This window comes from Paroedura picta, chromosome 4, assembly GCF_049243985.1.
Source record: "Paroedura picta isolate Pp20150507F chromosome 4, Ppicta_v3.0, whole genome shotgun sequence".
Taxonomy (NCBI): domain Eukaryota; kingdom Metazoa; phylum Chordata; class Lepidosauria; order Squamata; family Gekkonidae; genus Paroedura; species Paroedura picta.
Genome location: NC_135372.1, coordinates 8,606,675 through 8,617,735, shown reverse-complemented (window position 1 = coordinate 8,617,735; position 11,061 = coordinate 8,606,675). Strand labels below are relative to the sequence as shown.

The 11,061-nt window shown below is 52.1% G+C and overlaps 1 protein-coding gene across 2 annotated transcripts; it reads right to left on the bottom strand.

Annotated features, from left to right (window-relative positions):
- Positions 1 to 480: 480 nt before the first annotated feature.
- Positions 481 to 9,876, bottom strand: LOC143834851 (uncharacterized). 2 transcript variants are annotated; one of them, XM_077331709.1, is made up of 5 exons: positions 9,840 to 9,876; positions 8,328 to 8,521; positions 6,382 to 7,192; positions 2,108 to 2,321; positions 481 to 1,043 (listed from the first exon to the last, which is right to left on the bottom strand). In XM_077331709.1, exons 3-5 carry the CDS (start codon positions 7,169 to 7,171, stop codon positions 836 to 838), a joined length of 1,212 nt encoding a protein of 403 aa, XP_077187824.1. In that variant the 5' UTR covers positions 7,172 to 7,192; positions 8,328 to 8,521; positions 9,840 to 9,876; the 3' UTR covers positions 481 to 835. The 2 variants fall into 2 exon arrangements, with proteins under 2 accessions (XP_077187824.1, XP_077187823.1); XM_077331708.1 differs by lacking the exon at positions 9,840 to 9,876 and adding an exon at positions 9,508 to 9,715.
- Positions 9,877 to 11,061: the final 1,185 nt, after the last annotated feature.

Genomic DNA, 11,061 nt, shown 5'->3' with positions numbered 1-11,061 from the left:
CCCATCGCATCTGGAGGAGAGAATTTGAAAATCATCATGAAGTTCCTGCCTTCTCTATGCTAAGTATAGAGCTGATGAAGTGACTTTTCCACCACATGATTCTCTTTAGCTGTGGCAGCTTCTAGGCTGTGGACATCTTTAGGGACACTGCTGCTGCCCCCCAGGACTGTCCCTCCCAGTCTCTTCTCTGTTAACATTTGTTCCACCCCAGCAAAGCGATTGTCCCGATAGATTTGAAAAGTTCCTCACCAAGAGGGGCGCAAATGCCTTGCCACCGCCTCAGGGCACAATTTTCCTAGAAAAATAAGCCCTAAAAACCTGCTCTGTGTGTGCATTCCTGGTGCTGACCACATACAGACGCACTCTGCAGGCGTCTCTTTCTCTCCATCAAAGAATAAAACGCTGGCCGTTTCTAGCACTGGTGCTTCTGCAGACAAAACTGCTTGATATCACCCTATTCCTAAAACGCCATTTCCCCGTTCCTCCCTGCCGTTTCCAGTTAGAATCATAGAGTTGGAAGGGACCTCCTGGGTCATCTAGTCCAACCCCCTGCACTGTGCAAGACACTCACAACCCTCTCGCTCATCCTCTGTAACCTGCCACCCCCTTGGCTCTTGAATATTGCCTTTCTTGCTGTACGGACCATTCTTTCCCTCTATTTTCCTTGTTAATAAAAAGACTTGTTAATCTGAACAAACCGCCTGTTTATTTTGAGACTTCTCAAAGACTTATCCCTGTAGACGCTGGTGTTCAGATCCCAGTCGCCTCCTCTCAAGCAGTTCACTCTGGCTAAATCACCCCCCATACACACACACACACACACACACACACAGAGCTAATTGGAAACTGCCTCTTGGGGTAGAGTCGGGGCAGCAGTGGGGTGTCCGTGACCTGATGGGGCAGGCATGAAAAGGAAACCAAAACCCATAGCATAGAGGCAGTAGAGATTGTAGATGGTCAGGCAGAGGCTGGGGAAGAAGGCCAGTCCAAATCCAAAGCTTCGGTAGGAGCTGCAAAGAAGCAAGGCCACCCAGTAGCAGAACCTGTGGGGCAGAGGAGACAGGAAGGAGAGGAAGGGGTGAATTGGGACGACAGCAGATCACTCCAGAAGCCTTGCTGTGGTCAGCCCTGTAAGGCAGGGGTAGTCAAACTGCGGCCCTCCAGATGTCCATGGACTACAATTCCTGTGAGCGTTCGCTGGCAGGGGCTCATGGGAATTGTAGTCCATGGACATCTGGAGGGCCGCAGTTTGACTACCCCTGCTGTAAGGTGTCCTCTGGTTAGCAGTTCTCCAGGGCCCAACTCCTGTCACCAGAGATCTTTTTATTTGGGGGTTTGAACACAGCACTGTCTGCATGCCATGCAAGACCCCAACCGCCAAGCTGCTGGGTCTCCTCTGATCCCACATCACACCTCTCTAGAAATTTTCTAGCTTAACCACAGAGTTTCTGGGAATCCCTAGAGTGAATCGCTAGGACTTCTGGGTTTCCCCACCAGTGATGACACTCCGGTACCCGACGCCCATTTTAATTTTTTTTTAATTATTCTATTAATATTATTTATTAGACTTGTTTCCTGCTGCTCCCGACCCGCCGGCTCATGGTGGGTTAAGCGATAAAACCTCCGCAGACGATAAAACCCCAATTAAAAACCCATTAAAATGAACATTAACACAACATGGAGGTAAAATAATCCGCCCTCTTGCATTAAAAGAGGATCGGCAGTAAAGAAGAGACAATGGGCAGGGATTTCCTGTCCAGCAACAAAACTATGGCGCCCCCCCCCCCCAGCTTCCACAACTTCCACAAGGACCGCGTGAAAGAGCTTTATGTTGAGCAGAGATTGCAGGTTCATAAAAATGGGGGGCTACTTTTGCCCCACTTCGGTGTGTCTTCTATCAGCTCCGCCCAACCCTGTTAGGCTCCGCCCACCCACACAAGGTTTGAACACAGGCCATTGGCCCATCCATCTCGGGAGCTCAGGGTACCAGTGGCAAAGAGAGGCAGCAATTGAGGGCGGACTTTGATGGGCCACTGAGTGCTGGGTTGTCCCTGCAGGCTCCGCAGTGGGAAATCAGGCTGGAGAGCCAAGAGAGCTGGTGGTTCACCTGCTGAGGCAGAACAGCCCTGACAAGATGGGGATGAGGCGGAGGTGCTCCTGAGGGAGGAAGGTGGCCGTCACTAGCAGGTTGAGGCTGAAGATGGCAAACTGATCCACGGAGGCGGCGACAAACACCTGGTGGAGCAGGACGGATCGGGAGTCGGCACACAGCGGGTCAAGGCTCTCCCGACACAAGGCAGAAAGGGACCTGAAGGTGATACCTGCAGAGTGAGAAGAGAAGAATCACTCTTTGGGACAGCTGTCAACTCCCTACTAAAAGCAGCAGCATGTTGACTGATGAAGAAGTGCAAGGGACTAGAAACTTACTTTAAAAAATGAAACCGGAATATTTGTGGGAGGAGCATAGAATCTCGGGATCCACAGAACAAGTTCTTGCATCTGTCCCCCTATTCCTTCCTTCTTGGGCCACGGCTTTCTGCTACATTGTATTTACATGTTATCCGTGGAGGTTTTTATTGATTAGGGGTGTATCAGTGGGGCCTTTTAGCCTTTGGAGGCTGTTGTCAGACGCCTTTTTGTAGTTGTTGCGCCAAACTCTGTGATATCATTTGTGGCATTTTTCATAGGGTACTTTTGCTCCACCAAGTGTTCCGCTCCTCCTGAATTCTGGTTTACCTTGGAGGATATCTGAAATTTCTTCTGGAATGGCATAGTGTACATTTTGCTAGAGTTTCTGGCTTCCTAAATTACCAAGGTAAACAAGAGGTCTTAATCATGACATAAGCTTTGATATGCCGCTTTTCTCTTCCCAAAGGAGTCTCAAAGTGGCTTCCAATCACCTTCCCTTTCCTCTCCCCACAACAGACACCCTGTGAGGGAGGGGAGGCTGAGAGAGCCCTGATATTACTGAAGAAGAAGAGTTGGTTCTTATATGCCGCTTTTCTCTACCCAAAGGAGTCTCAAAGTGGCTTCCCTTCCCTTTCCTCTCCCCACAACAGACACCCTGTGAGGGACATGGGGCTGAGAGACACCTGATATTACTGCTTGGTGAGAACAGCCCTATCAGGGCTGTGACAAGACCAAGATCACCCACCACACTCCATCAAGCCCAGCTCGCCAGCGTAGAAGCTGCTGCTCTTCACAATTACACCATACCGGCTCTCTTGTTGGTTTTAAACATGTCCCTGGATGAAAACTTTGTTCTGCTGCTTCGGAACAACATGGCGACTGACCTGAAGTAATTGCACGCACAACTGTGCAGTGTTTCACCAACATGCATACATGCTCCTGCCCACAGACCCCAGCACTAAAGGAATCTTTATAAGGCATATTGAGACGGCTTTCTTTTGACAGTGTTTTCCCAGTGCTCCCAAGAGCTCTCTTCCATTGCAATGCAATAAGAGATCACACCATTGACATTTCTGGCAGCCTCTGGAAGAGAGCTAATGACCGATAAATAGACATCTTAATTCATTAAATGACTCTGATACTTTACAGCTCTTACCTTGGAGCTCTTATTGGCTTCTATACATATATGTAATGAACTGGGGTGTATTAAAACCAGACCTTCAAAGAAGGTCCTATAAGGGCCGAAACCCATCGGTCTATTGGTTCATATAGTGCAGGGGTAGTCAAACTGCGGCCCTCCAGATGTCCATGGACTACAATTCCTAGGAGCCCCTGCCAGCGTTCGCTGGCAGGGGCTCCTGGGAATTGTACTCCATGGACATCTGGAGGGCCACAGTTTGACTACCCCTGAATAGTGCATAGTGCACTGTTTTGCCTATGGGCTGCCTATATGTTTTTACTTCCTAAAGGTTTTTAAATTGTGTACAATAAAAGTGATATAATTTTAACATTAATACAGACATTCAGCTTTTGAAGGCCCTAACGGTCATCAGTTGGGTTTTTATGGTTCCAGTTCTAGGTTTTTTCCCCACCTTTTGTTTTTTGTTTGGCCGAAATCAGTCCCCTGGAGAAGATGGCTGCTTTGGAGGGTAGCCCCCACAGCACTCTATTCCAAAGGTGTCTCTCCCCAACCTACACGCTCCTCGGGCCCCTTCACCCAGGTCTCTGCATATTTGCCTACCCAGAGCCGATGACCCTGTTCACAACATCAACGTCCAGGGATGAATTAGAATATGCAAACAGCAAAAGCTCCACGGGGGTGAGATAAAAGATGCTGGGAGGTTTTCTTGCTGCTCCCCACACAAGCATCTAATGAACAAAAGAAAGCCCCCCCCCCACCAGGAACAAGGCCAAACTTTCAGAATATTCTGAATCTGCTCTTGCACACGTTCCCTTCAAACCAGAACGGAACGCTCCGCTTGACGAAAGTTCTCCGGGAGTTCAACGGCCTCTCCAATGCCTGCTCTTCCCTGTCTGTGCCGTTGAGGAATAACAAAAGAATGGCATCTGTCTAATTAAAACGGAGGAGGGCAAAGGGGGAGGGGAAGAATTCAAGCTGCCCAGCCGGACGAAAGGAAGAGGTCGAAGAATGCACGGCCAAAAAGCACAGGGAACTCTCAGAGATGGAGGTTAATTGCTGAACCCGAGCAAGAACCCTTCCCAAAGACTCCTCATGCGAATTCGATGGCAGGTTTCGAAGCCTGGAATGACCAACTGGGTTCCAAAATTGAACTCGACGCAATCTTTTTTTTTCCTTTTCTTTTTTTAGTCCCTTGCGTCCAAATCATGTTTGGGTCTCTGCTCACGGGTGAATTGTGCCAAGCGTACGCATTACTGAATCCGGACTGCTTCCCGACCCACCCCCACCCCGTACTTTGCCAGTAGGGTCCCTAACCTCCAGCTGGGACCGTGAGATTAGCCTGGAATTACCACTTGATCTCCAGTAACGGAGATCAGATCCCCTGGATAAAATGGCTGCTTTGGAGATCTCCAGTAACCCAGTGCTGGAAACTGTATATCCCAGTAAGAGAGCTGAGCGCATGGGAACCAAACAATCTGTGCCCCTGGATCGTGTACCGGTTGCTCCAGAGAAAGTGCTAACGTCCAGCAGGGCTGAGAAGAAGAAGAAGAAGAAGAAGAAGAAGAAGAAGAAGAAGAAGAAGAAGAAGAAGAAGAAGAAGAAGAAGAAGAAGAAGAAGAAGAAGAAGAAGAAGAAGAAGAAGAAGAAGAAGAAGAGTTGGTTCTTAGATGCTGCTTTTCCCTACCCGAAGGAGCCTCAAAGCGGCTTCCAATCACTTACCATTTCCTCTCCCCATAACAGACACCCTGTGGAGAGAGCCCTGATATTCCTGCTCGGTCAGAACGGTTTTATCAGTGCCGTGGTGAGCCCAAGTTCACCCAGCTGGTTGCATGTGGGGGAGCGCAGAATCGAACCCGAGAGTACGGAAGGGCAAGGCAATATGCTACAATTCTTATTGAACTACCGTATTTGCCGGCGTATAAGACGACTGGGCGTATAAGACGAACCCCCCAACATTTCCACTCAAAATATAGAGTTTGTGACATTACATTACAGTACTATGGGCCACTATGGGCAGCTATGTCTATCCCAACTGAAGTGCACCTGGCGTATAGGACGACCCCCCCACTTGGAGGCATGTTTTTCAGGGGGAAAAAGTAGTCTTATACGCCAGCAAATACTGTATTTAGGACTTGCATCAGAATTACATGCCTGAGAAGACCAGCTATTCCCTCTTCCTTGCTAGTTAGCAACCTTGAAAATACTCATATATACGCAAGCTGTGAGATCCTAGAGCAGGAGTGGCCAAATCATGGAGTGGCCATCAGTACCCTAGAGCTTCTGGGATTGGCTGCTTGAGCTATTTGGCACATCCTCATGGCTGCCAACTTATATTTCCTATATTGTATTTAGGGTTGCCAAATAGGCTAGGTACACCACTAACATTATAATCGACGCAACCAACTTGGTCAGCCAAGTGAATCCCAAGAATCGCAGGGATCAGGACCCTCCATCCTGATGCAGGATCTGTTCACACCTTGAGAAACGCCCATCGAAGAGCGGCAAGAAAAATTAAAAAAAAGAAAGCAAATTTTCCAAGCTGTCCGGCTGGATGGAATGGTCTCAGGAGAAACAAGTTCTTGATTTTTGCATTTCCTCGAGGTGAATTGTTCCCATGAATCAGGTGGTCTTTTCTCACCTTCTTGTGCACCAGTTATGCGGAAAGGGCACACAAACAGACCAGAGAATCTTTCCCAGGCGTGAAAACAAATGACAGCATCAAGAACAGTGTTGGGAATTCACCAACTGGAAAGCACCGAAGTTTCCCCCCCCTTAGGACTCCCCCCCCAGCTATCCAGTCCACATCTGGCCTGCTCCCCTCCCTCTTTTACCGAGTAGGATAGGAATGCCAGCAATCAAGAGGGAGCGCACGGCAAAGGTGATGCGGCTGCTGAGATCCGGACAGGCAGGAGCTTCGAGAGGCAGGCAGGAGTACAACCCGTAGAGGAACCAAGGTGCGAGCAGCAGGGCCACGAAGGCAGAAGCCACGGCCTTCATGTGGTCACTGGAGCAGCCGTGACAACAATTGGAAGGAGGGGACAGACCCCCCAAACCGTGGTGGGAAATGGGGTTTGCGGCTGTCGTTTCCAGGAAGGGCTGATGCTCGGAGCGGTCAAGCTCATCTCGGGCCTCCAGTCGCCCCGGCTGCCCCATGGACTTCCGTGGGCTTCCCGATGGTGGCTGGATGGTATCCAGAAATGACGTCTCATCAGGCATGGAGATAGCTGTAGCCTGGATCCCATCATGAAAAACAGCCCCTTGCACCACGTGGCTGGTTCCTTCCACTCTTTCTGGCGGCCCAGAGTTCTCCTGCACCACCGAAATCTGAGGCCGACCCGTCAGGTCCACGGCTACCGCTTCCGGAACCTCCACGGTGACCAGACTGCAAGCACTCTCCTCTTGGACATCCTCGTCCTCCGTAGAGTGCAGCTCTTCCACCGAAGATTCGGGGCTGTCGGAGATGGGGGACAAGGAGATGAGGGTGTCCAGGTCGAGGAAGGGCGAGAGCGAGAGGCGGCCGGGGTCGATGTCATGGAGCTGGCCCGTGAGGTCCGTGAAGGAGCTGCGGACGCCATTGAGCTCTTTGAGAGGATGCCGGCCGACGGGACGCTTTTCCGTCATCGTGGCTGGGACCTGAGAGAGCTGAAGAAGAAAAGAAACTCATGAGGGTGTCTGGAGAACCTGGCCCTTAAAGAGGACTAGAGCCTTGCTGGCCAAATATTGGGCTGAATCATCCATCAAGTGGAGTTTCTACAAGGGTTGTACGCTTCGGCTCCATTCGGCCATATATGGTCATGTTAACCCTCCCTCCCTCCCAAAGTGGCCAATAATGGGCCTGCAGGGGGTGGGAAGGGGAGGGGCCTCTGAGTGGGCGTGTCCACAGCTCTGCTTCCTAACTATATCCTGCATGATTGTGCCACTTCTGGGGTTTCTTGAAGCCTGAAGAAAGTTTCAGGGGTTTCTTGGTGGTGAAGAAGTTGAGAAAGGCTGCCTTAGAGCTGCCTTTGCCTCCTTTTAAATATCCATTTTAAACCTCTATAAAAGTATTAATATATATTGCCAAACCAATGTTAAATATCCCAGTCATATCCCTCCCCACCCCAAAACACCCCAAATGTACCATTTATTTGCTGAACCACAAAATACGCTGTTTGTCGGCATTCTGGGGCAGCTATTCTCAGGGAGGGGGGGGGTTGGCCGCGGGCCTTTCAGGAGGTCTTCTCAGATTCTCCAGCCCCCTGGCAAGAGGCTGGCCATTTGGGCAAAGAGCGAGGCTCAAAAAGGCCTAGGCTAAGAGTAAGCTAACTATACTCAACCTAACTCTTCTTAGATCTAGGCAAGACAGATTTCTTTATTTATTACATTTCTTGACTGCCACTCCTGACACAGCCAGCTCGTGCCAGTTTACATAGATTTAAACCCTACATAAAACAATACCCAACCAAGGCTAAAAAACCCAGCTGGCCGAAAAATCACCCCAAAATTCCTTGCCTCAGGCACAGCCATCCAGGCAGGGTAGGCACGCTTCCTGGTCCTGCCCCCCTTCTACCCACAAAGAGGACTTCCGCCTTGGAGGGGTTGAATTTCATTTCTAGAATATTCGACAAAAAACAAGTGTATGCATTCTTTGTATTATCTATTTATCTATTTATCTATTATTTATTTAAGTGCACACAAAAGAATGGCTTAGGTAATTTTTTTTTTCTTTCCCTTGAAGAAGGTTGAACTTTCTAGCAATTAGTGCCAAAAAGGGTATTTCGTCCTTTCAGTGACCTACCCGGTAACCTTGCACGATGGCTCAAGAACCGTCTCTTGAGAGCCAGCTGGGTGTCGTGGTGAAGAGAGGCAGCCTCTAATCTGGAGAGCCAGGTCTGATCCCCCACTTCTCCTCCGCAGGCAGCCAGATGGGTGACCTTGAGCCTGTCACAGTTCTTTCAGAGCTCTCTCAGCCCCACCTGCTTCACACAGTGTCTGTTGTAGGGAGCGGTAGGGAAAGGCGTTTGTAAGCCGCTTTGAGGTCTCTTTGGATAGTCAAAAGTGACATTAAAAAAACACCTCTTCTTCATCTTCAAAGGAATCATTGCTTCTGGGGGGCGCTAACAGAGGCTGGGGGGGGGACAGCATTTGCCATTTCCTAGCCCACCCCAAAATCCAACTTAGCCCCACTCAGCAGCAGACTCCAAGCTAAGCCCCTCAAACATCTCAGTCACGAAACCGACCCTTCCCTCGCTGCCAATCAGCTCCTTTTCACTGGCCCCATTCTGAGCTCCCAACCCATAGCTCTTCCCATCCCTGTCTTCTCCCCTTTCCTTTCCCCATTTTGCCCCCAAACTATCTTGGTTCTATTCCCAGCACCCCCTTCATCCCAAGCATTCCTGGGATACACCCCCCCCTGCAGTTCTGCCCCAGATCTCCCAATCAATATCACAAATGCTCCCCAAAGCCCCCCTCCCTCGCCTGCCCCCCATCCTCTAGCACGAGGGATGCCAGCCTCCAGGCGGGACCTGGGGATCCCCTGGAATCGAAGCTCGTCTCCCGTTCCCCCGGACAACATGGATGAGTTGGAGGGGGGACTCTATGGGATGAGACCCCACTGAGGCCCACGTCCTCCTCAGGCTCCAACCCCAAATCTCCAGGAGTTTCCCAACCTGGATCTGGCAACCCTATAAACTGCCCCCCCAAAAAAAACAATTCTCTGCATTTCTTCGTTGCTTGTGCCCATTCCCTTCCCAGCCCCACAGGGAGTGGGTCCCCGTCCCTGGCCAGCCCCATCCACTGCACCTGCTTGCCCCTGTCGCCCCCTCCAAGACGATGGGCCTTCTTTGGGCCCCACATGAGACCTGCCCCACGCCCCCCCCCGTTGGCTCGCCCCCACTGACCTCCCCGCCCCCGAGTCCCCCTCTGCCCTTCACCTGCTCCCCCTCCCACCACAGCGGGCCCCCCACAAGAACTCCCACCTTCGACCTGGCCAAAGGTGCCCCCGCTTCGCCGCTCCACCGCCAGGGATGCCATCCTCCAGGAGGGACCTGGGGATCTCCCGGAATGACAGCTCATCTCCGAAGAGGAGAGACCGGCTCCCTCGGAGAACACGGATTCTTTGGGCCCGCCCCTCCGAGCTCCAGGTGTTTCCCAAACTGGAGCTGGCAACCATACCTTCCCCCCTTCCCAAAGTGGTCCTCGTTTCCCACCCCCATTTCTTCCTCTGCCCCCTCCCTGCCCCGCCAAGACTACCGAGACCCCCTTTGGGCGTCGGGCGCCCCCTCCCTCTTCACCCCCCCCCCCCACGCACCTCCGCAGCGCTGCCCGGCTCCGGATCCCACGGCCCGCCCCTCGCCCCGCCCCGCCCCGCCCCCGCCCCACAAGCGGCCAACCCACGGCTCCGGCCTGGCATGCCCACCCCACGACCACCACCCCACCCCCCAAGTCCGTCTAGAGCCCGGGCAGGGGGAGGGGGGCTGAGTGCATGCATGGGTGCAAAGACCCCCCCCCTCCAGTCTGATGCAGGGGAGAAGCTTCGGTGGGCGGCCCCCTTCTTCGGGGACCAGCTCAACCTCGACCCCGCGGAGCCCCCGGTGGGCTTTCCCAGCGCGGCTCCGGAGCATCGTCCCTGGGCGGGGGCCTTGGGAGCACGAAGAAGGGGCTCGAGGGGGGCTGGGAGTCTTGCCCTAGGAGGAAAGGCCAGAGTGGAGGGGTCGGACTGGAGCCCCATTAGGTCTGCGCTCCAGCCAGCAGCAGAAATCCCTTCTCCGGGGCCCCTCCTGCACGTCTTGGACCATGCGCTGTCAATGCACTTTTGCAGCGGGGTTTTCCTGTGCGGAGCAGGATCAGCGGTTTCTAAAGTGCTTTTCAACGTGCGCAGAACGGGCACTGGAGAGAAAGGCCGCTTTGGAAAGGCGCTGGGGGAGCCCTCCCTCCCTTCCTCAAACCCTCCCCTTTCTGCCGCCATCATTGCTTCGGTGAAATGGGCCCCTTCCCACTGGCCAGTTTCTCAAAAGCATCACAATGAGACCCCTCCCTCCCCTAATGAAGGGGAGCCTTCAGGACTGAGCCAGCAAGCTTTTTTTTTTTTGTAAAGGTTCAAACCGAATGGAAGCAGAGCTATCTGCAGCTGTCTGCCACCCCAGTTAAATGGAGCCTCCAAGTTCAGAGACAGTCTACCTCCAAAGAGGAGCTGCGAGGGGTCAGAGAATGCAAGAAAGCTCCATCCTGCCTGAAGCTGCTTCCCCAGATGTGCCCAGTTCCTGCAACCCACAGAAGCTTTAGCCACTATTGCAAGCAGGATATCCGATGTTCTGAAAAACTAAGCCCCACATACTGGAGCTTTTTGCCTCAGGGGAAGGCGGTATACAAATATAATTAATCAATAAGACCCTTGGCCTAATTCAGCAGGGGCCCCTCTCTCCCACAGAGCACAATGCCATCATAATTAAAGGGAACTTGCATGTTCAGAGGCAGTCTACCTGAGAGTGCTCTTGCCTCTGAGCCTTGCTTGTGGTCACTTCCTGGAAGCA

Coding starts and splice junctions, on each gene's coding strand:
- LOC143834851 (XM_077331709.1), bottom strand. CDS start 7,171: ATGACGGAAAAGCGTCCCGTCGGCCGGCATCCTCTCAAAGAGCTCAAT. Junction 2,322..6,381: donor TGGCATTCCTATCCTACTCG/GTAAAAGAGGGA, acceptor CTCACTCTGCAG/GTATCACCTTCAGGTCCCTT. Junction 1,044..2,107: donor GGGCTGTTCTGCCTCAGCAG/GTGAACCACCAG, acceptor TCTGCCCCACAG/GTTCTGCTACTGGGTGGCCT.